Genomic DNA, 25,789 nt, shown 5'->3' with positions numbered 1-25,789 from the left:
ATTTCTAAATCGCTTTATAGCACGATTTTCTGCGGGCCCGACCTCCCGCAGTATGCTATCCGATCCAATCAGAATGCACTCCGGACGAAACCACATTCAAGCTGAGAAAGATTCACTGAATTCATTAAAAACCATAAAGCATGTCTGTGTAAGCGGAGAGATTCGTGCTTGAGCTTTATTTTAATGTGCATTCACATTACAATAATGTGCTCTCGCTGCTGCTTCCGCACCGCATACACATACTGTATACGGACTGCAAACGGAGTACGTGTAAACCTTGGGCAATAAATATATTTCAGAAAAAAAAGCCCTGGACACTGGATTTATTTTATTTTATTTATTTATTAAAAAAAAAAAAAAAAAACCCATGACACTAGATTTATTTTATTTTATTTATTTATTCTTTTGCCGTATGTCTAGACATTTTGTTTGACATCTTTACTTAGTGATTATTTTGACTTATGTCTGTTCTAGAGGCATGTTACAACATTTTGATAAAGCTCTCATTGGTTTTCTTTTGGAACTATGTTTCAAATTTATACTGAATGCATTTATGACTGTAAAGCATGTCTGTGTGTGTCAAGATCGTGATTAACCCCTTACCAGTCACCCCCCATTTTCAGCATACAGACAGAAATGACATACCCAAAATAAAAAGGTTGCTGCTCATGATTCTTTCTGATTAGATACATACATTTTCATTCTCGGGTAAACTAACGCTTTAATTGCTTGCGACGCAACCAGCCAGCCTTTATTGAACATGAATAATAATATTAACAACGTATTATTGTAACAACTCGAGATTAACATCAAGCTATGTAACATCAACATTCAATAGCAATTGTCTGAAAAAATGCACTTAATGCAGAAAAGGCTAAACCAGATCTACTTAACCTAGGCATATTGTCACTCTCACTACTGCACTATAGTGCTGCTTACTTATATTGCTGTTTTTCGAGCCTTAGCAAGCACAAATTCTTTGATCGTGTCAGTGAAGTCAAGGCTGCGCAGCAGCTCATGCTCATAAGTGCCAGCATGCTTAGCCTTTCCTGCCCCATCGAGGAGAAGGGTCTGAGGACCGCAGCTCTCCTTTGACTATTCCCAACTTTGAGAAGCTCCCTTCGCCGGAGGTATTGGACACCATCATGCACAGAGATATTGCACAACCCAATTTTGACATTGTAATGATAACAACTGAAGGCGAGCGTAGTGAGAACCCAAGAGCAGTTTATTTATAAGTGATTTAAACATCCAAACATAATCCAAACAAGAAACAAAGACTTGACTGGACTTGACTTGACATCAACAGACTTGACTTGATGAGGTATGAAACAAACTTGACATGAGTAGACTTGACTTGACATGAACAGACTAGACGAACCGACAGCAGGTTACAACATTAAAACACAACAAAAGACAATGACAAAGACATGGCTACTTATACCAGACAATGAGGGTCACATGACATGAACAAACCAATGGGAAACAAGACAACCAATCAGAACATGACACAATGAACAAGAGAACCAATCAGAGCATAACACACAGGCAAGGGAATCTCATGACAAGACAATAACCAATGAGAACATGACACATACACAAGGCAGAGATACATGAGGAAAGGGAAGCATGACACTAGCAGCAGGAATCAAACTACAAAATAAAAGACATTAAAACAAGAACATGAAACAAAAACAGACATTACAGATGTTTGGAAATGTATGAGAAAGATTCAATGATGACTAAAGCTTGTACGTGGTAAGCTCTGCTGATTCGTTCACAGTCATCGGTTCCTGAGTGCGCATAAATGCAGCAAACTGTATCAGCTCAGCGCACTGGTCTGTCTCACCACCAGTGTGACTTCCAAGAAGTATGAACTCAATTTTGGAATTTTCGACAAAAGCTTCATTGCATCCATAGCAAGCGTGTGCAAACAGTATAAAAGATATCACAAAGTGACTAAGTAAACTGCTTAACGTAAAATTTATAGCATTAACTTGAAATCTTCGGTTAACAATAAACACAACGACGTTATAGTTATGTCAGTAATGTCACAGTGCAAAGAATATAGAATAATAGTAACTGTATAAGTAAAGATGTGTATAGGTGTCTGAAAGTCGGACTCCAAATTTCATTGTAAGAATTATTTTGAGGTTAATATAGCAAAGGAAAACTGTTCATCTTCCGGAAAATTCAGTCTGTTTTCATCTGGGCCTATTTCAGGAATGGGCCTAAGGCTACAACATCAATAGCACCCACCTTAATCCGGCCCTGCCTATTAGTGATGCGCGGGTTGTCTCATAACCCGCGGACCCTGCGGGTAACCCGCAGGTCGGGTTGGGGCGGGTCATTAAAAACAAAACAAAAAAAATACATGTTTGTTGCGTGCAATTCCCTATAGCCTGTATTAAATATTTGGAATATATATTTTTTATATATTTTATTAGGTCCTTTATAAGGTAACAATACGAAGGTCTACGTAGAAACGTAACTTGCGTGATGTCCCCGATGTGTGGGTCATCTCTTAGCCCGCGGACCCCGCGGGTCTGGTCGGGGCGGGTAAAGAAATTTTACTTTATTTGCGGGGCAGCCTGGGTCGGGCCAAATAATTTCATAAAAGCGGCACCCGCGGGTTGGAAAAAAATTCGACCAGGGCATCACTACTGTTGGTGTAAAAAAAAAAAAAAAAAAAAAAAACGAGCTGCATTTATCCGCCATGTTAATCAGTAATTTTACACATTATAAAAACATGCACTTAATTTGCTTGGAAAATACTTGCGAATACGGCAGCCATAAAAAAAAAAAAAAAAAGAAGAAAAGTACAGTAACCCAGCCTAATAATAATTTGTCTATATTAAAAGTATTGCTTTTAACAGACCTGTGTGTTTTGTATCACCAGTGCAGTGTCTGTTCTCGGAGCATATAAGCCCTGCCTGCATGAGGCACGCTGCTTCAGGCTCGTGCTGTAGTTATTAAAGGTTTATTCATTCTGAACATGCCGCGTGTCCTTATTGCGCCAAATGAGACACTGCACCCCCTTAGGTCCGCAGCAACACACCCGCCACGCATGAAGTTGATTGGATGAACTGTTCTCGATATAATAAAAATGCAAACAGACAGACAGACACAGAGATTCCTGCCTTTATTAGAGAGAAGAATATGTTCAGCCCCTCCCTCCGAATATTCGGTGTTGATTACTATCGAAGCTCAAAAAATGGTATTCGGATCAGCCCTAGTTCAAGCCCAGGCTCTGGCTGGCCCACTCAAGAACATTCACATAGTTTTCCATAAGCCAGTCTTGTTATGTGCTTAGTGTCATTGTCCTTTTGAAAGGTGAATATTCTGCCCAGTAAAATAATAAATGATTAAGGGAGCAAGTAAATAATGATACAATTTGAGTTTTTGGGTAAACTATAAAATGTGGATTCATTCAGAAATTAATCACCGCTTTGTGTGACTCAGAGACTCACAACAATTGTGCTGTGGCTTTACACATAATATTTTCATTTTTGACTGAGCAAAACAGACTCAAAATACAATCACACAAATACAATCAGTCTGAAATACAACACAATATTAACTTATTGAACTGTTGTGTAAAATCAGTATCAATAAATCAATATCGCACTTATATTCTTGAAAAAAAAACAGCACTCGTATTACACTTGCTGCTCATGTGATGTTGCTTAAATACATAATTTAAAATAAATATGAGGCCAAACATTTTTTTTGGTGCCACCACAGGCATATGATGAAATTAAGTTTGCTAAAGTTAAAAGATTTTACTAATAGAATAGCCAATCTCTGTGTAGAACTAACAATAATGCTGCCATCTTTCTGAAATCATTTTTACCTCACTGTAATTTGGTTCCAAATCTCAGGTCAAAGCTGTCATTTGATCACTCTCTACAAAATTGTTGATTACTTATTAAATGTCATTGGTGTGTATTTACTTTGTCATTTTAATAAGTTTTGACTTATATATATATATATATATAAGTCAATCATTTACATAAACGTTTGAGCATTTATCAAGCAGAATTTTCAAGTTTGTTGGAACATAAATGTAAACTTAAATACACATTTAAATAAAAGAAATAAAATTTTATAAATAAAAATCAATTAAACTGAAAAATATAAAAAATAGAATATTTAAAAAATAAATAATAGTAGTGCTGCAAACACACTAGCAAACAGCAACATTTGTGTTTGGTATAAATGACACAGAAAATCTAAAGTGCATTCTAACTTCAAACTTACATCGCAGTCTGTTCATTATTAAGATTAAGTACAGTCAACCAAACATATAAAAGGTTACACTGGTCAGTTTAAACAGACCGTAGTATACTGGTCCACTCTGCTGTTATGCCAAGGACGTTTTTGCTCATGTGAAGAGGCTGATCTTTTCCGTCTAGTTTACATTAAAAAAATAAAAAATATTATAGTTTAAAATTCAGATACATTGCGAATATGGAAACATTTGGATATGTGCAGAACGAGACGTGAGCAACAACCTCCAAATACATCTAGCCAAACCCGCGCTCGCTCGTCCTCGTCTGCACGCACGCATGCATGCACTGTCACGATCTAATGCACTGTAAATTCAGGATTTTTTTAAAACAAATAGGCCTACCGGAATGCAAAAATTTAAAATCAAACATTTTGCAGAACAGGATCAAATAAAGTACTGGTCATTAATACTCGCATAAAATGTTTAATGTGAAAAAAGCGGTTCAATGACTGCGCAGCACAGTCACGAGCGCCACAGTTAGCCTACGTTTGGGATAATTTTATTTTTAATACTATAGTGTCATTTGAAAACATTGCAGCTGCGTTTCAAAATACAACAACGAGCACCACGAAACCTTTTAAAGAGGCGCATTCATCGATCTCCTTGACGGGAAACAGTCAACCAAGTAAAATGATCTCAAATGTACAGCGCGCTCCCTTCATTTTATCAAATGATCATAATCATATATTCATTTTACAGTCCTGCTACTAACATTTTATTCAGACTAAAACCCCTTTAATTCGGGTGAGAAAGCTTTTTTTCCGAGTGGCTTTTGCACATAATAATAATTCCGCTGCAGACGCATTTTGCAGCATTAAGCTTATTCATTGATTGTTAATTTAAACGGAAATGATTAAATATTGACATCCCTAAATGCAAATGAGTTGGATGGAAACCTGGCTATTGTCTGCATCAAAACATGCTTCCGAACAAATGTCATTCACCGTTCTGGACTGCTCCAGGTCAGCTTTCTCTCCGAGCACGGTGCTGTCTGTGAGCGGGGCGGAGTAACGTAGCCCTCAATTACGCTGCAGTGTTTGTGAGAGCTGCCACCTACTCCACCTCATTTACAGAGTGAAATTCTCTGACTACCTTTATCTCCCAGGACTGTTGTTGAATCTTCCAAAAGTTTTGGCTTGGGGTCCTTCACATGCGGCAGCAGCACTTTCCACCGCACCAATAACACGGGGCTGCCCGCCGACGTGCCTGAATTTAAATCGGCGCTACTAAACACGGATATCGGCCGATGCCGATATATTAAAAAATGACAAATATCGGCCCGATATATCGGCCGACCGATATATCGGTCGACCTCTACACCTAGGTATTGTCAACTGGCTATAATTTTGAGAATGCAGTGGATGTGAAGGACTATAATATCATCATAATCTATGACAAAAATGCTATTATAAACTAGGTTAGTGGATAATTTAGCAGCAAATGATATTCTAGAAAAATTATGAGTGCACAATTTTATAAAATCTAAACATTTAGTGAAATAGCATTAGTGGGGAACAAATAAAAGTGAATAGGTGTAGGACAAAATCTGGTAAAATGCTACACATTGCTCTTCATACTGTTAAAGTAATAAGTTACATTTACTCACGTTACTGTAATTTTGTAGCTTTTTTGTGTACTACTTTTTAAAGTATTTTTTTTTTAAATCTGTAATTTTTACTTAAGTATATTTTGTTTAAAGTATTGTACTTTGCTACATTTTAAAACACATTACTTACTGAATAGAAAAAAAAAATCACTCCCTGGAAACTACTGCAATGAATAATGGGCAGGAGAGCAAACTGGCACTAAAATCACAAGTAAGATGCAGACGGATAAGACAGGCGTTAGTGGTGCAGACCCATTTGAAAATTAAACCCCGTCATATTCTGCTGAAGTTGTACTCGAGGGAAATGAAGTAAACCACTGCCCACATTTATTGTCTATTATGCAGTCTAAGCTTTGCCTAGGGAGACCAAACTAACAGCTTATAAAATCTAGAAATCAACCCTTCGCAGGCATGTAGAGGTAAGCTAAATACTTGCATTATTGCATTGATGGTTAAAATGAAGCTTTGACAGTTTAGCAAAAGGTTTTGCACAAATTAGCCAAAAAGATAGTGGTGCAGTGTGTGTGATATATATATCTTCTGCGATAATATCATAATTGTTGTTTTAACGATGTGCGATTTGACATTATCAGTATTTTGCCACAAACCAAACAAAACACTCCTACAGAGTACCGTGAAGTCTAGTAGATTAGAATAGTGCGTGCGCACATTTAGAGTGAGTTCTTTCACTGCGGGATTAAGTCTGTTAAAATGCATTTAGAATGATCACAAAAAATTGAAGATATAGAGGCAGAAAATGTATATATTTATATAATTTTATGTAGTAAATCAATATTACACGAAGAGTGAAGATTTTTCCTACAAAACTCAGAATGATGACATATAGATTTTTTTTTTACAACAGTTCAATAAACAAGAAGTTAATTAAGAGACTTTTACATTTATGCATTTAGCAGATGCTTTTATCCAAAGCGAATTACAGTGCATTCAGGCTATACATATTTTTGTCAGTATGTGTGCTCCCTGGGAATTGAATCCACGACCTTTTGCGCTGCTAACGCAATGCTCTACCACTGAGCCACAGGAACACAAACAAATTTTCTAGAGTATTTTTTTAGTTTTAGACACCATATTGCCTGTTTTTGCTCTATTTCAAAAACAAAAATAATTCCGAACACAGCCACCATACAGTAGCACAGTTTTGCATCTTTGAGCAATGACTGTTTCGTTCCTAAATGAGTCAACCTTTGAATGATTCAGTTCAATTGCAACGACTCGCTTATTAACAGTGACTTGCTGCCACCTGCTGGCGGTTTTAATTTCACATTTTTCACAGTGTTGACAGAACCTAGGCTAATGTGGTCACACTTCTTTGTTCTCTTAGGACTCTAGCTGCTCCATTTTGGACCAGCAGAGTTTAAGCTTGCAGACATCACCCAGAAATTAATTATAATAGTCTAGCCTTTAGGTCATAAATGCATGAATTAACTTTTCTGTTTTTGATTTTGAGATAATAGAGATCTCATTAAATATTTATAATGTAACTGCCTTATTGCAATGTAATGTAGCACTTTTGTTTAGAAAATGTTGCTGTAACTTATTGCTGAAATTATTCTTATTTCAACAGATCGGTCTGTCCGAGCGCTCACCAGAGGACAAGTGGAGGTCTGTATCTTTCTTTATTATGAATTTAAAGGATTTCACCCCACCAGTTTAGCAAAAAAAAAAAAATAAATATATATATATATATATATATATATATATATATATCTATGAAGAGTTCAGATGCAAACGCCTCTAAGTACATCTGATGTTTTTCTTTAAAATTATCATTTCTTTCTGGCTACTATGCATAGGTTTCTAGTCTTCTGAATGGGTTGAGGCTGGGATTTAGCGTATTTGAAGTGAAAGTACTTGATGAACATGTGCTATGTGTGGAGAGCATTCACTCAGTATCGTTGTCTCATTTTTGACCAAGATGGCTTTAGGAGGCTTTTGCATTGGAACTTTTCATATATAATATATACAAATATACATAAGCTTTAGTGAAACAGAAAGTAAAGTAATGTGACACGTGGCCAAGTATGGTGACCCATATTCGGAATTAGTGCTCTGCATTTATCCCATCCAAAATGCAGATACACACACACCGTGAACACACACCCGGAGCAGTGGGCAGCCATTTTTTGTTGCGGCGCCTGGGGAGCAGTTGGGGGTTCAGTGCCTTGCTCAAGGGCACCTCATTCATGGTATTGAAGGTTGGAGAGAGCGCTGTACATTCACTCTCCCCACCTACAATCCCTGCCGGTACGAGTCTCGAACCCGCAACCTTTGGGTTACAAGTCTGACTCTCTAACCATTAGGCCACACCTTCCCCAAACACGACTTTACAGATCTTTATTAGGAAATGTTTGAACAATATTTTTCATATCGTTCAAAGAACCATAAACATTTTAGCACATGCACCTTAGAGCTGGGTGTGATATGGCCTAAAATCAAAACCTCGATTAATTGAACACTTTACCTCGATTACAATTATTACAAAAATAATACAACTATTATTTTAGTTATTTATTTTTACATTTTTAACATTTTTTTTGCCCGCATACGAGACTCGTATGTTAACTTTTTTTGCACATAGCACTGGTGCTACAGAAGTTGAAAGTTGTAGCACAGGCCAAACAGTTGTAGCACAAGTATAAAACGTCTGTTATCATTTCTGAAAACAAGTAATGGAGTTAATCACTTAAAGGGGTGGTTGATCAGCTTTTCTCGAAAGCTTGATTGTGTTTATGGGGTGCAGTGTAACGTGTTCATGCTTGATTTATTTATTTTTTTAAAAATAAATTTTAAAGCATCATTTTAACATATTTTAACTTTATTTTACACAGCTGTTTCCATTCTCATCAAAACTGTCTATTGAGTTCCTGGTTATATTCACATTGTCTGAAAATGTCACGCCCCCTTACCATTATGGGTACTTGCGTGTTCCCGGAGGCAGGGTTTATGTAAACATTGGGGTTAGTGATGTCACAAACCCAGGAAGCAGCTTATTGTAGTCCCTATCAGCCATTTTTTGTAGTCCTGAAACAGTGATTTCTTCAATAGAAAATATCTCCCTTTGCACTGAACTTTGAGCATCGTAACTCTAACAGCAACATTACACACTAACTAAAGTTCAAAACGTGAAATCATAATCAACCATCCTTTTAAACAGGCATTGATGATCCATAGCACAAAAAATACAAACCATCACAAAAATTGTTTTTAGACGAAATTTTTCTTTTGCTAAAAATGGAAGAGTGCAGAAACATAACACTACTTACACCTCAACATTAGACATCAAAGTAGAACAGATCTGTGGGTAGACATCACTAAATAAAAACTCTAAATAAAACACTAAATTTGCAAACTAGCAAACTAACCTATACTAGGGCTATCGAGACAACCGCAATATCGCAATACTGTACAATTGATGAGCAAACTGCAGAGGAATGCAAGAACCGCAGCAACCGCAAGTTTTGCATGTTTTCTTTTTTCATAGGGTTATGCCCTTCTCGTTTTACACTTAGTGCATGTGTACTAAATATTAAATAAGTTAGCCCTACCAATTAGCCCTTTAATGCCCTACCGTACTGCAACGCATCAAAGCAGTCAATACAACACAGTCAAGAATAACTTCGAGGTTACCACAGTTTAGCAAACTGTGTAGCTTTGACTCTTGCTGCTGACTTGAATGATGATGCTTCCTGTTTGTCAGTTGATGGCCTTTCATTTTTAACCAGAAATGTGCACGCTGCTTTTCTGATGTTCACCGAAGTTTTCCGTGTCTCTTTCCCGTGTCACTTGAAATGTGTCTTTTGAATTGTTGTTACCGATGGCGAGACACGTGAGGAAAATATAATTAAGTCGCATACCATTCATTGCTGAACTTTCTACCGTCTGTTACTGGAAATTAAATTAAATTACTGGTTGAAATATCCCAATCTCAATAAAGTTTACACCCACTTTTGGTCCGTGAATTAGATCTAGTTTGGGTCACTGTTGAGGTTTGGCCAGGACCGGTTCCAGAATTAAATAACTGAGGCTGCTTTAACATATATTTTATGTTCAGTGCTAGGGGTGCTCTGATCAGGATTTTTGAGGCCAGTCACTGATAGCTGACCACAGAAAGCAGTATCTGCCGATCCGATCACCGATACCGATCTTTTTAAAGCCTTCTTTTTATCATGTAGAATTATTTATAGTGATGATCCAATCAAGATTTTTAGACATTTATTTAGGGTATGAATTTCATTTTTGAAAATTAATTCTTCTCTTAGGTGACTTGTGGGAGGATTTTTAAATTTTTTTCATTTTCGAGGTGGAAGGGGCCATTTTTTCAATAATATATATTTATCTAGTTTTTACAATCGTGTAATTGTTGCATAATATCTTACGCAACACAAACCTGATTTTGTGAGCTGTATGTGAGGTTCACACATACTCTGTTTGCAGTGCGTATTGTATGTAGTCCATGTGTGGTACAGAAGCAGCAAGGACTGTGCTTTCACACAGTAGTCTGCTCCTGATCTGTGGCTGTTTACCACAAACACAACATTTATCCATTATTTTGATTTTAAATCCAAACATGGTTACTTAAAATGCTTTTTAAACATTGTGATTCTTTTTTTACACAGTACAGTAATACAAACTTTCATCAATTATTCAGTGCTTTTTACTTTTGCATTTACTTTTAGATTTAAATATTAAGTTGCTAAAGCAAAAAAAATTAACTACTTTTCTTGTTATTGCAAACATTCTAAATTAAAACGTACCATTGACAGAAACAGTCAGCTCTACTGCCTTTTCTTTTGCATTTAAATCTTACTTATTACAAGCAATCCTGCGATTCATAAAGAACTTTAATTAATAATTTTAAGAACCTTAAAATGATTGCCTTGTTTATCTAAAAGTGCTCTTTTACTTTAAACCTAGCCAAAAAAACATAGCCTATGTGTTGGCTGTGTAACACAGTAGACTTTAATTATATGCATTTATGGTGTAATTACTAAATTTTTGTGTCAATGCATGTTCATATTTACTGCAAAGAATGCGCTGTTACTTTAATTCAGCGCGTGCACTGCTGCAGACGCACCGCTTCTAAACGCACTGTCAGACCACAACCGTGTGTTCAGTGTGAACGCTTCAATCCGTTAACATAAGCGTGGAAAGAATATGCATACGCATATAACATATGCACTGCAAACGGAGTAATGTGAACCTGGCATTATTATGTGTGTGCACTGCAATTGTGCATGAGTGCATGGTCTTCAGGAAAGTGCGTGAGCGTTGAATGGTTTAAACACAAGAATTAAAAAGAAAAAATGCCGTTTATAAACTTTAGTGACGATGCAACACTGCCTCGATAGTGCAAGTGGCAATTCCTGTGTTGACTGTGCAGCTCACTTATAGTGCAGACGTGATGTGATTCGAAGCCATTTGCATTTTGAGGGAGAAAGAGCACACGGTGATTCATTCACGCTGTTTGTGAAATTATGTCTCACAGAAACTTTTTCAAATTACTTTATTAGTTATTTAATGCAGAAATATGAATTGTACCTCACCTAGAGCATTATAATTATTTTCAACTGTGCCGGACAGAGACTGAGATGGTGCCACTGCATGTCATGCCAAACCTCTCACAGTAGGTGCGTCATCAGCTTGAGATCGACCTTTTTAGAGACCGCCAATCAGTCATGCCAAAGCGATTATCGGCCGATTGTGATCGGTAGCCGATCAATCGGAGCACTCCTATTCAGTGCCAATCACTGCTATTTCGAGAGTGAATCCCGCATAAATATGCGGATGTCATTCCCGAAACTTTGCAGGGTGTATGTATCTGAAAAACAAAAGTTTTATACAAATTCTGAATGGATTATACCTTAGAAAGTATTTTCAATATAATCAATGAATTTCTTATTTACATCATGCGCACACTTTGTTCTCCACAAAAACATCATCACCTAGCCATCAGAGCTCTCTAAACTGCAAAATGAATCTCTTATTTACATCACGTCTGCACTTAGTCATGAGATGATTCGTGAGCGTGAGTCAGCGGTGAGTGAATTCTGACAAAACGTTTCTGATTGGACATTGCATTCAAGAAATCAACAGATATGTCTGTCACCTTTATTTATATATTTCTTTTAACAATACAGATTGTTTCAAAGCATTTTTACAGTATTAAATAGGAAAATAGTGCGTCAATAATGCAAAATGACAATAGTAAAGACTCAATTTTCAGTTAAAGGCAGTTCATCATTGAATTCAGTGATGTCATCATCCAGCTCTTCTTAATCTTAATCCTTTCCTGTCTCATAAGGCCGATTCAGTTCAGTTTAAATAGTATCTGTGCAATCAAGTCGAAGAAATCGCTGGATATTAACCCTTATGTGTTGTTGGGGACGTTTTCGTCCACTAGGGGGTAAAGTTGAGTCTTATTTTGGCCACAACTTTCTCTGTGTTTCAGCTAATGGAATGATTTTTGGTGACAAATCTTATTTTGACACATATTTTGGGAAAATGCTTTGAAAATTTTCAAAAACTTAACAATAAATCTGTGGGCAAATTCACTACCCTTTCGTTATGTTCGTGGATGAAAACATCCACTAAATTAAACTGCTGTAAAAAATGTATCAGATAAATATTTTTTTCTAATTTTTTTGGCATAAATCTATTAATAAAACCTCAGTCCTGATCAAAACTACCAAATGTTTAAAAAAAAAATCCAAATTTTAACTCTTTAATTACCAACTTCATAAATGATGTCACTGATTTGGGGAAAAAAACACACAAAATGACATATTTTCAATATAAAAAGTGATTGTGGACTGGATATTTTTTTACCTTTTAGCACAGTCTTGGACATGTCAAAGATTAGTAACAACTTTGGCTTTGATGCATTGTTAGTTTTTGTGCAGCATTAGATTTAAATTTTTTCTCCCTAATTTGTTGTTCGTGGCTGTTTTTGCCCCATTGACTTCCATTATAACAAAATTTTTTGATTGCAAAGCCATGACACCATATAATCATGCATTCTTGATTGTTTGTGGTTTTCCCTTTTGGTAAGAGGTAAAATTTGTTATTTTTACAGTTGATCACTAGGTGGGACCATTAACCCTTTAGATAGGCCTGTGCAAAAAAAGGCTTAGTTTCTGGCTTGTATATGGAGTTATATGGAGTATAACAACAAATTATAGTGTGTGTGTGTGTGTGTGTGTGTGTGTGAGAGAGAGAGAGAGAGAGAGAGCGAAAGAGAGAGTGTAAGAGAGACCTTTGTGCACTTACCTTGATGTACCTGAAAAAATCTAAATATGCAACTCAGCTCTCAGAACTACATGGAGTAAACAATAAAAAAAAGAAGTGTGTTTATGCCTGCTGCCTTTTGATGGTGAAAAGTACGGATGGCCTATGTGTGAAATGCTTGTCTTTCTTTTCTAATCATTTCTAAAACTTTGGTACAAGTCAAGCCCTTTCTCGTGTTGCTTGCTGCTCTTCTCAACATTAAATGACCAGCAGGATGGCATGCAAGTGTTTAAATCCACGTACTTTGCTTTTGTTTAGTCTGTACTTATCACCACCATTAAAAGGCAGCAGGTGCATAATTACACTTTTGTTTACTCCATGTAGTTCTGAGAGAGAGGTGTACATTTTGATTTTCTCAAATACATCAAGGTTAGAGCGCAAAGGTCTCTCTCACACTCTCTCTCTCTCTCTCTCACACACACACACACAAACACTATAATTTGCTGTTATACTCCATATAACTCCATATACAAGTCAGAAACTAAGCTTTTTTTGCACAGGCCTATCTAAAGGGTTTATGGTCCCACCTAGTGATCAACTGTAAAAAATAACAAATGTTACCTCTTCCCAACAGGGAAAACCACCAACAATCAAGAATCTCACACACACACAAACAATATAATTTGCTGTTATACTCCATATAACTCCATATACAAGCCAGAAACTAAGCCTTTTTTTGCATAGGCCTATCTAAAGGATTAATGGTCCCACCTAGTGATCAACTGTAAAAATAACAAATTTTACCTCTTACCAAAAGGGAAAACCACAAACAATCAAGAATGCATGATTATATGGTGTCATGGCTTTGCAATCAAAAAATGTCATTATAGTGGAAGTCAATGGGGCAAAAACAGCCACGAACAACAAATGAGGGAGAAAAAATTAAAATCTAATGCTGCACAAAAACTAACAATGCATCAAAGCCGAAGTTGTTACTAATCTTTGACATGCCCAAGACTGTGATAAAAGGTAAAAAAAAATCCAGTCCACAATCACTTTTTATATTGAAAATATGTCATTTTGTGTGTTTTTTTTTTTTCCCAAATCAGTGACATCATTTATGAACTTGGTAATTAAAGTTAAAATCTTGGATTTTTTTTAACCATTTGGTAGTTTTGATCAGGACTGAGGTTGATTAATAGATTTATGCAAAAAAAAAAAGAAAAAATTTTACAGCAGTTTAATTTAGTGGATGTTTTCATCCACGAACATAACAAAAGGGTAGTGAATTTGAACAATGCACAAGGGTTAAGTGTCCCCAACTAAGCAAGCCAGAGGCGACAGTGGCAAGGAACCAAAACTCCAATGGTGACAGAATGGAGAAAAAACCTTGGGAAAAACCAGGCTCAGTCGGGGGTCAGTTCTCTTCTGGCCAGATGAAACCAGCATTTCAGTTCCAGGCTGCAGAAAAGTCACATTGTGCAGAGGACTCCTCTTCACTGGGGATCTGTCTCTGGGGCTCATCTAGCTGTCCTGGTCTCTGCTGTCTATAAAAGACTGAAGTGTGATGATGAAATTTAGATGCTGCTTCGGGACCACCTGACCTGATAAACCTCTCGGGTACCAGAACCATTTATTGCCTTGAGCAAAGAACTGTTTTCATATTTTTACTTTATTTAATACTTGTATACAGTAGTTGTAGACTATTTGTACTGCTTCCTTACTAATTGTAATAAATAAACTGACTTGTATTTATACAACACAAGTCTCCCTCCCCTGGCATTGATATAAGTCTGTCGTTTTTTTTAAGTATGAACCCGATTTGACTTACTTTACCTCACCTGAGAATAAATAAAATTAGGTAGAAGGCGAAAGAAATTTAACACCATATAACATTATACATATATATTTAACAACACGTTAAGCCTTTTCCTTCCATAGAAAACCTTTATAAGAAAACGCTTAACGTGGCTTAATGTACTGATACATTAATGTTTTTGTTTTTTTCTTCTCCTGTGTTGTTGTCTCCGTGTACTGGAAGTTTATGTCACTAAAACAAATTCCTTGTATGCGCAAGCATACATGGCAATAAAGCTCTTACTGATTATGATTCTGATTCTGATATTAACAGACCAAACTCACTAAACATCATACTAATAAAGTATATTATCTACAAAAAAAATCATATGATCCTGAATATGAATGCAATGCGTTTAATAACACGTTAAGCCTTTTCCTTCCATTGAAAACCATCATAAGGCTTAACGTGTTATTAAACGACTTGCATTCATATACAGGATCATATAATTTTTTGTACATAGTATACTTTATTAGTATAATGTTAAGTGAGTTAGATTTTTTAAAATCATTGTCTTAGTAGCTTACATTAAGCCATGTTAAGCGTTTTTCACGTTAAGCATTTTAGAAAGTCCCGCTGTGAAGCAGGAGCAGCTGACAGAGGATTCCGCTTGGTCCTAAAAGCCTTCCTCAAATGCCTACGATCACAAATAACAATGATTTTCGCAAAAATAATGATTAATTCCTCAATTGATAATTTGTTATTATTTTGGTCTAGTGAAAATAATAATATGGGCTGCGAGAAAATAGTGAATAAAAAGAGAACGGCTGCTGTGAGTGCAGGCATGTTTCAACCCAGTAATATGACAACACACCATTCCTCACAGACAAAAAACAGACCGAATTCAGTTGGAGGGGTTTGGGGTAGTTCTGGATAGCTTGTGGGGGTCGAAATAAAGGTGTGAATTTCTTGCTCTTTCATATGGACTTCATATGGAGTGTCTTATGAGGGTTTCAAACTTGCAAAACAGGTTTTAGGACATTATGGTTTTAGAACAACTTTAAAGAAAGGTTTGATCCACTTCAAATGTTGACTACTGTGTAGCGCAATAAAGTTTATTAGTTATTATAATTTAATTTCAGAAAAATTTGCCTTAAGTCAAAAAAAAAAAAAATGCAAACTGTTGCGTTAATTTTATTTTGTTCTGTCCATACAATATTTTTTAGAGTGTGAAATATAAATTCTCACAGAATGTACCCTAATCATTACCAATATATTGAACCATCTCTTTGTTTTTCTAAATCCCAAACAGAGTCCAGACATCAGTAAAGTATCCGTCTATTAACATGTTTTATAGGCTATTTTAGATTTGGGAAATACACATGCGTTTACAGACGTGACAAAAAACACCAGAGTTTTTGGAGACATTATATTTTGTAGACTTTATGTGATTTAAAATGCACAATCCAGAAGAACAATATCTGCAGAGAAGGGTTGGCCATTCTCAAAACATAAAATATCAATTTTATTTCAATTTTCATTTTTGTGTTTCAGAGGAAAAATAAGTGTTAAAGTATCTCTCCATTACGGACCGTTCTGAAAGCAGAATTTATGCAAACGCGTATAAAATGCTTTAAAAACTTTTACAGAGATGTCTAGAGGGTATTTAATAGGTCTGCCCCCACGTAAGATTTTTCTAGTTACTATTCATTCATTTATCATTATTCAACTAATCGCAGGTTTATATTAAATTTACATCTATAATCCATAATAAGCCTTAATATATTCCGCGCTCAAGCACATGCATTAAGTTTGCCACAAAGCACAGGCAGAAGTTGCCTAATAATTGTGAAAAAGGAGACATTTTAATTATTTAATAATAAACAAATGTTTTCTTGTCGGCTGCAAGATGAAATTCACAGTGCTGACTCTCTCCACATGGACGCGCCTTTAGAGAGAAATGCAACCTTCACAGATTACATAATGCTTTCATTTTGAATTGATTCGTTTAAAAGTACACATTTCAGGCTTTCTGTAGATATATTTCTCATGTATGTGAGACACCCCAATTTTCAGTTATTTCATTATCAGGAAAAAATTCAAGTGATTGAGAGGGCGCCTCCTTGTCATGCATGCATGCGCATTAATAATTTTCACATAAACACTTGAATATGAATAATAATTCACGTTTTGCATATGCATTACAAAGTAAAATCATTTTTATTTACATGCAATTATCCAAAATAAAACCAAACAAGATTTGTAATGAAGATAAAATATGTTGACAAATAAGAATAAATGCTGTGCACTCAGATAAATCTCAACAAACATATCTTGCACTCTGATGTTTTACGGAACATAAAAAAAACATTAACATAAATTTATCCACAAATCAATTAAAAATTCTGAATCATGTTTCTAATTAAATGATATGAAAGCAAGTAAAGAAGGCTCCCTTTAAAATCACTGAAGTTGTCAATTAATGAAGCTCTTTTTTACATTATGTGCATTTCATTAATTGTAATAAGAGAACTTGAGTTTAAACGTGAGGACGTTTTATTAATCTGTCCATTCTTTAGAGTTTCAATGATTTAGCTAAATCGTGCAGGTTTAATTTATTCATTTCTTGTTTTAATTAGGTTTAAATAATGGGAGCGAAATTATACAGTGCCTCACGTTTTACTAAAATAAAGAAAATAATTTATAAAACACACAAGCCTAGCTCACTAAAATAGGCTACCACTTTTAATGCTCCGATGCAAAGTAAACCACAATTTCTTTTGAATAATATAACACATAATTCATATTATATAAATAATACTGCACACTATTTAAATGTGTCAAATCTAAAATATGGTGTAGAGAAATATAAGCACAGGCTCATAGGCTTGACATTTATCCTGCTTGAATTCGTTCTAAGAAACGCACATATCTTCATAAGGACTAAACTTTCATCTGTGAATATTAAATATTTAACTAGCCTACAGAGTTTTTCTTTCATTTTCTCTGACTGCAGCCATCAAATGTAACACATCGGTGAGGCAAAGCTGATGGCTATTTGGGAAAATGTGCTTTGATGCGCTTGTTTGATAACTTGTGGTTAAAGCGCCACTCAGTGGTCAAAAGCTGCAAATGCACTTTGCAGACGTGGCGGCACGTGCTGCGGTAGAACCATCATTTTGGATGGCCACCTACTGTACATACATACATATATGAATGAATAAATGAACGAATGAATAAATATTAGTGAGGTAATTTAACAGTTACTCTTCATTAAATTAAGCTTCACTACACTAAAGCTACAGCCCTATGAACTGTAGCAAGCTAAGCTACAGCAACATGGCAAAAGTAGTTTACTACATCCAAGCTATTTTTTTAAATTCATTTTTATATTGAACCAGCATCATAAGTCAATGCTTTCTCAGTGATCAATAAAACTGTCAGTCAAGCAGATAGATAGGCATAATAGCTTTGTTTAGTTGTTTATTCAACAACTGTTCCAAACTAATTTGGCAACAAAAATCAGTATCATGTACAGGGCCAGATTTAATTCATATTCCGACATAGGCGAAATAAATTTTTGCTGTCAGCCGGAAACCTCCTATTGGTAGTTTCTATAACAATTTATATAAATGGTAACAATTAACATTAAGGTTCATTAGTTAACATTAGTTAACTAGTGTAGTTAACATGGACAAAGAATGAACAATACTTCTGCAGCATTTATTAATTTTAATTTCAACATTTACTAATGCATTATTTAAATCAAAAGTTGTTTGTTAACATTAGTTAATGCACTATGAACTGTATTTTCAATAACATTAACAGATGAATAAATACTGTAATGTATTGTTCATTGTATGCTCATGTTAGGTAATACATTAGCTAACATTAATGAAATTGTATTGTATAGTGTTACCATATAGATGTATAGGCCTACAAATAACTTATGCTACATTTATTTGCATCGTTGCACGTGTCATTATATTATTTAAATTTCACCAAAATCAAGTTTAAATACAAAGTTTTTGACTAGCGAATGTTTTTCACCATCATTAACGCCACATCAAAGGCAGTACGGGCATCGCATTTACATTTTCATGGACTTGCAGGTTATACAGTCTTCTGTCGCTATGTGGGTGCTCAGTTCTTTTCTGTTATTTGGCCAAAGTAACATATTATAAAAGATTCAGCACTTCGCACAAGCTATTTGACTGTGACGTGACAACAAATGTTAAGACACTCTTCTCCCCTTCTCAAATACAAAAAAAAAAAAAACATTAGCCTTTATAAATATCGTGTTTCTTGAGTAAAGAAAACGATGTACTTATTCAATCAACAGTTCTTTTATTTACCTTTAGACTGCAAACAAGCTGAGATGCTCCAAACTGTGTGCCACACTTCATTCACGAGAGAAGCGGGGGGAATAATGAGGTTTGAGGAGCCAATGGAGTTACGAGGTTTAGTGGTGGTGGCATCACGTTCACTGGTCCAGGATCAGTGATGCTTAGCTGTTATATTTCTGATTTTAGATTGAGCTTCAGAAATGCTTTGGATAATGTAGCTTTTGTTGACGCTACTGCGCTACTTGATCAAAAAAAGAGCTTCGCTACTGAAAAAGCTATTTAAGAAAACAGCAATGCTACCACCACGCTACTGAGAAATGTAGTTAAGCTAGCAGTGTCACTACTTGTAGCAATGCTACTGCCCATCAATAGTTTGGAAACAATTTACAATAAGGTTTTATTAGTTAACATTAGTTAACTACTTTAGTTAACATGAACCAAGAATAAACAATAGCCTACTTCTACAGCATTTATTAATCTTAGCTAATAATCTTAGCCTCTCACGTGACTTTCCCCAATTCATTCTCAATTACAACCCAGGAAAGTAACGGCACACTATGGGGTCTCTGCTTAAAGTCTATGGACTGAAGGGAGGCAAACCTTCGCTGTAACTTTACCTGCGGGTGTCTCTGTTTGACAGTGTTACTTTAGAAAACGAATGACTTATACTTTTAATGGCATATTTAGTAATATTTGTGATTTATGTTACATCGATTAATAGCGATTATTTTCTTATCCAATTTTTTGAGGAGACACTGCCTCCTTTGCCTCCTCGGAGGAAACACCCCTGGTATATATAACACTATATATACTGTATATAGTGGTTCAACGATGATTTTTCCTAATAAGCGAGAGAATATATATGTGTGTGTATCTATCTATATATATATATATATTTATATATATATATATATATATATATATATATATATATATATATATATATATATATATATATATATTTATATCACCTTTATTTATATAGTGCTATTAACAATACAGATTGTGTCAAAGCACTTTACTGTATTAAATAGGAAAATAGTGTGTCAATAATGCAAAATGACAATAGTAAACACTTAATTTTCATTTAAAGGCAGCTCATCATTGAATTCAGTGATGTCATCCAGCTCAGTTCAGTTTAAATAGTATTTGTGCAATCAAGTCGGTGATATCGCTGGATATTAAGTGTCCTCAACTAAGCAAGCCAGAGGCAACAGCGGCAAGGAACCAAAACTCCATCGGTGACAGAATGAAGAAAAAACCTTGGGAGGAAACAGGCTCAGTCGGGGGGGCAGTTATCCTCTGGCCAGACGAAACCAGCAGTTCAATTCCAGGCAGCAGCAAAGTCGCATTGTGCAGAGGACTCGTCTGGTTCCTGTGGGCTTGTCCTGGTGGCTGTCTAGGAGACAAGGTCTTCAATGGGGATCTGTCTCTGGGGCTCATCTACTTGTCCTGGTCTCTGCTGACATTCAGGGCTGTCAAGGTCGTCTCTAGGTGCTGATCCATCATCTGGGCTGGATACGTACTGGATCAAGGTGACAGCAGTGACCATCTGATCTGGATACAGACTGGATCTGGTGGCTACGGTGACCTCGGAATAAGAAAGAAACAGACTAATATTAGCGTAGATGCCATTCTTCTAACAATGTGGCAAGTACATCGTGCGTTATTGGAAGTGTTCCCAGTTCCGGTTGGCCTAATATATGCAGCCTAAAATTTTTTTTAACAGATTTGAATGTTAGAAATATGTTAGTGTGTTATGTGTAAGCAAGTTTAAAGAGATGGGTCTTTAATCTAGATTTAAACTGACAGTGTGTGTCTGCCTCCCGAACAATGCTAGGTAGGTTATTCCAGAGTTTTGGCGCTAGATAGAAAAAGGATTTGCTGCCGCAGTTGATTTTGAAATTCTAGGTATTATCAAATTGGCAGAGTTTTGAGAATGCAGCGGACGTGGAGGACTATAATGCAATAAGAGCTCATTAAAATACTGAGGTGCTAAACCACTCAGGGCTTTATAGTTTATAGAGGATTTATAGGGCCTCTAGTTTTGTTTTCCTCCAGCTGCGCTTCATTTTTCGGGCTGCTCTCGTTAGGGTGTGAGTGTTCTCATTATACAACGGTATCAGACTGTTTTCCTTAATCTTCTTTAAGTGTAAAGGAGCAACTGTATCTAAAATGCTAGAAAAGAGAGAGTCCATAGTTTCTGTTACATCATCAAGTTGTTCTGAGCTATTGGATATGCTGAGGAATTGAGATAAATCAGGAAGATTACTTCCAAAGCAGTCTTTTGCGGTAAAAGTTATGGTTCTACCATACTTGTAACAAGGATTAGAAGTTACAGTTTTAGCTATATGAAGTTTGCACAATACTAAATAATGATCTGAGATATCATCGCTTTGCTGCATAATTTCAGCACCATCAACATCAATGTGACAATATTAAATCTAGAGTATGATTTCCACAGTGAGTAGGTCCTGACACGTGTTGTCTAACCCCAATAGAGTTCAAAATTTCTATGAATGCTGATCCCAATGCATCTTTTTCATTATCAACATGGATATTAAAATCACCAACAATTAAAACTTTATCTGCACCCAGCACTAACTCAGATAGAAAACCAGCAAATTCTTTAATAAATTCTGTATGGTGCCCTTGTGGCCTGTGCACAGTACCCAGTACAAACATCACAGGGGATTTATCATTAACATTTGTTTCTCTGGATAATGTTATATGAAGCACCATTACTTCAAACGAGTTATAACTGAAGCCTGCCCTCTGAGAAATACTGAAAATATTGTTATAAATTGTACCAACACCTCCCCCTTTATCTTTTGGATGCGGCTCATGTTTATAAAAGTAATCTTTCAGGGGTAGACTCATTTAAAATAATGTAATGATCTCGTTTTAGCCAGGTTTCTGTCAAACAGAGCACATCTAGTTTATGATCAGTGATCATATTATTTACAAAAAGTGCTTTCATAGAAAGGGACCTGATATTCAATAAGCCAAGCTTTACAATTTGTTTATCTGTATTACATTTGTTTTTTTATTTGTTGAACATTAAATTAATTAAATTAAATTGTTGCTTTTAAATTGGTTTGGACGTTTGTTTGTTTTTTTTTTTGTATTTTCTGGTTCGGGAAACAGACACAGTCTCTATAATATGTTATCTAGGTGAAAGAGTCTCTATGTGCTGAGAATTAACGGACTTCTGTGACGTGAGGCGGCTAGCAGACGGTCGGTTTAGCCAGTCTGTCTGCTTCCTAACCTGGGCCCCAGTTAGTCAAGTACAAACTCTAAGACTATGTGCCATATTTCTAGAGAGAAGAGCGGAACCACCCCAGGAGGGATGAAGACCATCTCTTTTCAACAGGTCAAGTCTGCCCCAAAAACTTGTCCAATTGTCTATGAAACCTATGTTATTCTGCGGGCACCACTTTGACATCCAGCCATTGAGTGACGACACTCTGCTATGTATCTCATCACCATGGTAAGCAGGGAGGGGACCAGAGCATATTACAGTGTCTGACATCGTACTTGCAAGTTCACACACCTCTTTAACTCACACCTCGTTATTTTTAGTGATCTCCAACTGGCGAAGTCGAACATCATTAGCGCTTTTGTGAATAACAGTCTTAATGAATTTAAGTTTAGCATTAGCCAGCACTTTTAAATTTGCCAAGATGTCAGGAGCTCTGGCTCCTGGTAAACGTTGGACTATGCTGTCTGGTGTCTCAATAACTAGAGTACTTTAATCAGGTTTCTCAGTGGGTGCATCACTGAGTGGGGAGAACCTGTATAAAGAGGTCATATGATGCTGCTAAAAAGAACATTATTTTGTGTATTTTGTGTAATGAAATGTGTTTATGAGGTTTAAGGTTAAAAAAACACATTATTTTTCACATACTGTACATTATTGTTTCTCCTCAGTGCCCCGCCTTCTGAAAAGTGTTGATTTTTACAAGGCTTATCGCTCTGAAAAGCGAGGTGTGCTGTGATTGGCCAGCTATCCAGCCTCTCATCACATATTGTGATGCCTTGTCTGGCCGGAGCGACGAGACATAAACATAAAAACCATTATAAACATGATATAAACATGAATTCTAGTCGTGTCCTCTTTTGGAAGGCAAAAACAAAGTAGTTTCGCTTTCTGAATGAAACAGCGTCTCACACCAGAGTGAGCCGCAGCCGGCTTGAGGGAACAGAGGCCTGCGGCTTGAGGTGGATTCTACGAAGGAGCGTACCTTGTGCTTGCGGCAACCACATGTGACGACCCTGGGCTGGACTCCGCTTTGTCCATGGTGAAAGCCGATTTGGCGATCCACAGTGCAAAGTCGATGTATTTCCTCAGCGATCAGCACGGATCAGCCCCAGGTATGACGAAGTGGATATCGTCCTCTTTTGGAAGGCCAAACAAAGTAGTTTTGCTTTCAAAGTGAAACACACAGCCTCTATATGACATGGCATTAAGAATACTACAACAAGAATAAAAGGTACGCCACCTTTACATGAACATCTGGGCGGCGTTATGCAAATCTTCCCACATAGTGACTTAGAGATGTGGGGGCTTGTTAGAACGAGCCGTTTCAGGGGGGCGTGGACGAGTCTCAACTTTTATAAAGAATATCTCTTTTGATTTGAGAAATTGAAAATTTGAAATCACATCATATGACCCCTTTAATGTTTTGATCGGAACAGAAGAGCAGTGTTTTGACCCATTGTCAATTATAACACAGAATGACAATGGCGTGAAGGTTTTTTTTTAATATGATTTTATTAGAACATGCTAAAAAACATGCTATACATCAGAGATGGTCAAATAGGGGTGCCGATATCTGAAAATATTTACAAAAATACAGAAAAGCAGAAAAAGTGTTTTCCAGAATTTCAAGGTTTTTTAAGACTCCATCTTGCCTCAAAGACATTCATCTGGAGTCTGAGTAATTTTTTTTTTTAATTTCGAAAATGTCTGATTTTTCGAATTCACTGTTCACATGTGGGTGGGTCTGATTCGAGCCATTAAGATGTAATACATTTTGGCTGCAGAAAATAACATTTGGTGTAGATAATTCATTTACATTAACATTTATTCACTCAGCAGATGCTTTTATCCAAAGCGATTTACAATAGAGGAATACATTACATTACATTTAATCATTTAGCAGATGCTTTTATCCAAAGCGACTTACAAATGAGAACAATAGAAGTAATCGGACCAACGAGAGAACAACAACAGTATACCAGTGCCATGAAAAGTCTCAGTTAGTCTAGCACAGAACTCATAGCAAGTTTTTTTTTTTTTTTTTCAAGAATAGGATAGACAAGAAAAGAAAAGGTAAGTCCTAGTATTAGTTGGTCAAGTCCTGGCGAAAAAGATGAGTCTTTAGATGTTTTTTGAAAATGAGTGGCTGAGTGGTAGCCAGTGTAACCTGATGAGGAGAGGAGTAACGTGAGCTTTTTTTGGCTCATTGAAGACAACCCTCGCTGCTGCATTCTGGATCGGTTGTAGAGGCTTGATAGTACATGCAGGAAGGCCCGCTAGGAGAGCTTTACAATAGTCCAGTCTGGAGAGAACAAGAGCTTGGACAAGAAGTTGGGTGGCTTGCTCTGACAGGAAGGGTCTAATCTTAACAAATTATCAAACAACAAATCTGCAGGACCGGGTCGTTGTAGCAATATGGTCTGTGAAGCTTAACTGATGATCCATCACAACTCCTAGGTTTCTGGCTGTCCTGGAAGGAGTTATGGTTGACGAACACAGCTGTATAGAGTAGTTGTGATTTAACCCTCTTGAGTCTAAGGGTATTTTTGGGGCCTGGAGAAGTTTTGTCATGCCCTGACATTTGTGCTTTTTTCAGTTTCTTATAAATATCTAAATGGCTAAAGTCTAATCTCACTGTAATCAGCACAAACTGGGCTATAATAATATGTAAGCAGCATGTATTTACATGATTGTGTTTTTGAGAAAAAAAATTTTATGCGTGGTTAGTGAAAAACTAAAAATGTTAAATAACTTGAATAAGGCAATAAAACACATACAGAACATTGGTTCCCGGGACTTTTGAGAACTGGAGCTTGTAGCCTAGAATTTTACTTTCTAAATTATGTGAAAATCATCTTGTTACTCACTTACAGAAAACAATATATTGATTTAAATTTTCTAAGACACTTTTTGTTGGTAAAAGTCATATGCGAGTAGGCGTCAACTATAATGAATTCACACCAGAGAAGACAAAGGCCTGCATAATGAGCTGCATAATGAGCCATTCAGTCAGCTGCGTCACTGAGAGGGATGAGTTACAAGAAAGAATGTGAGGACAAAATAAATGTATATAATTTAATGTTTGTAGTTTATTTTATTTATTTAATTATCCCACAACATAATTTAATATTCACTTGTGAGTGCAGTTAAACAGTTTATTAGGAACAATCAAAGCTGACTTTCAAACTGAATTTTTTTGCATCATTACTCCAGTCACACAATCCTTCAGAAATCCTTT

General features: G+C 36.2%; 1 protein-coding gene across 1 annotated transcript in view; it reads left to right on the top strand.

Annotated features, from left to right (window-relative positions):
- rnf121 (ring finger protein 121) overlaps positions 1–25,789 on the top strand; it is a 108,551-nt gene that overhangs the window by 25,988 nt on the left and 56,774 nt on the right. The window contains exon 2 of the mRNA XM_042748411.1: positions 7,486–7,523. Coding sequence (XP_042604345.1) covers positions 7,486–7,523 — 38 coding nt within the window. The remainder of the gene's footprint in view (positions 1–7,485; positions 7,524–25,789) is intronic.

The sequence above is a fragment of the Cyprinus carpio genome, chromosome B21 (assembly GCF_018340385.1).
Source record: "Cyprinus carpio isolate SPL01 chromosome B21, ASM1834038v1, whole genome shotgun sequence".
Classification (NCBI taxonomy): domain Eukaryota; kingdom Metazoa; phylum Chordata; class Actinopteri; order Cypriniformes; family Cyprinidae; genus Cyprinus; species Cyprinus carpio.
This window is presented reverse-complemented; position numbering and strand designations above follow the sequence as displayed.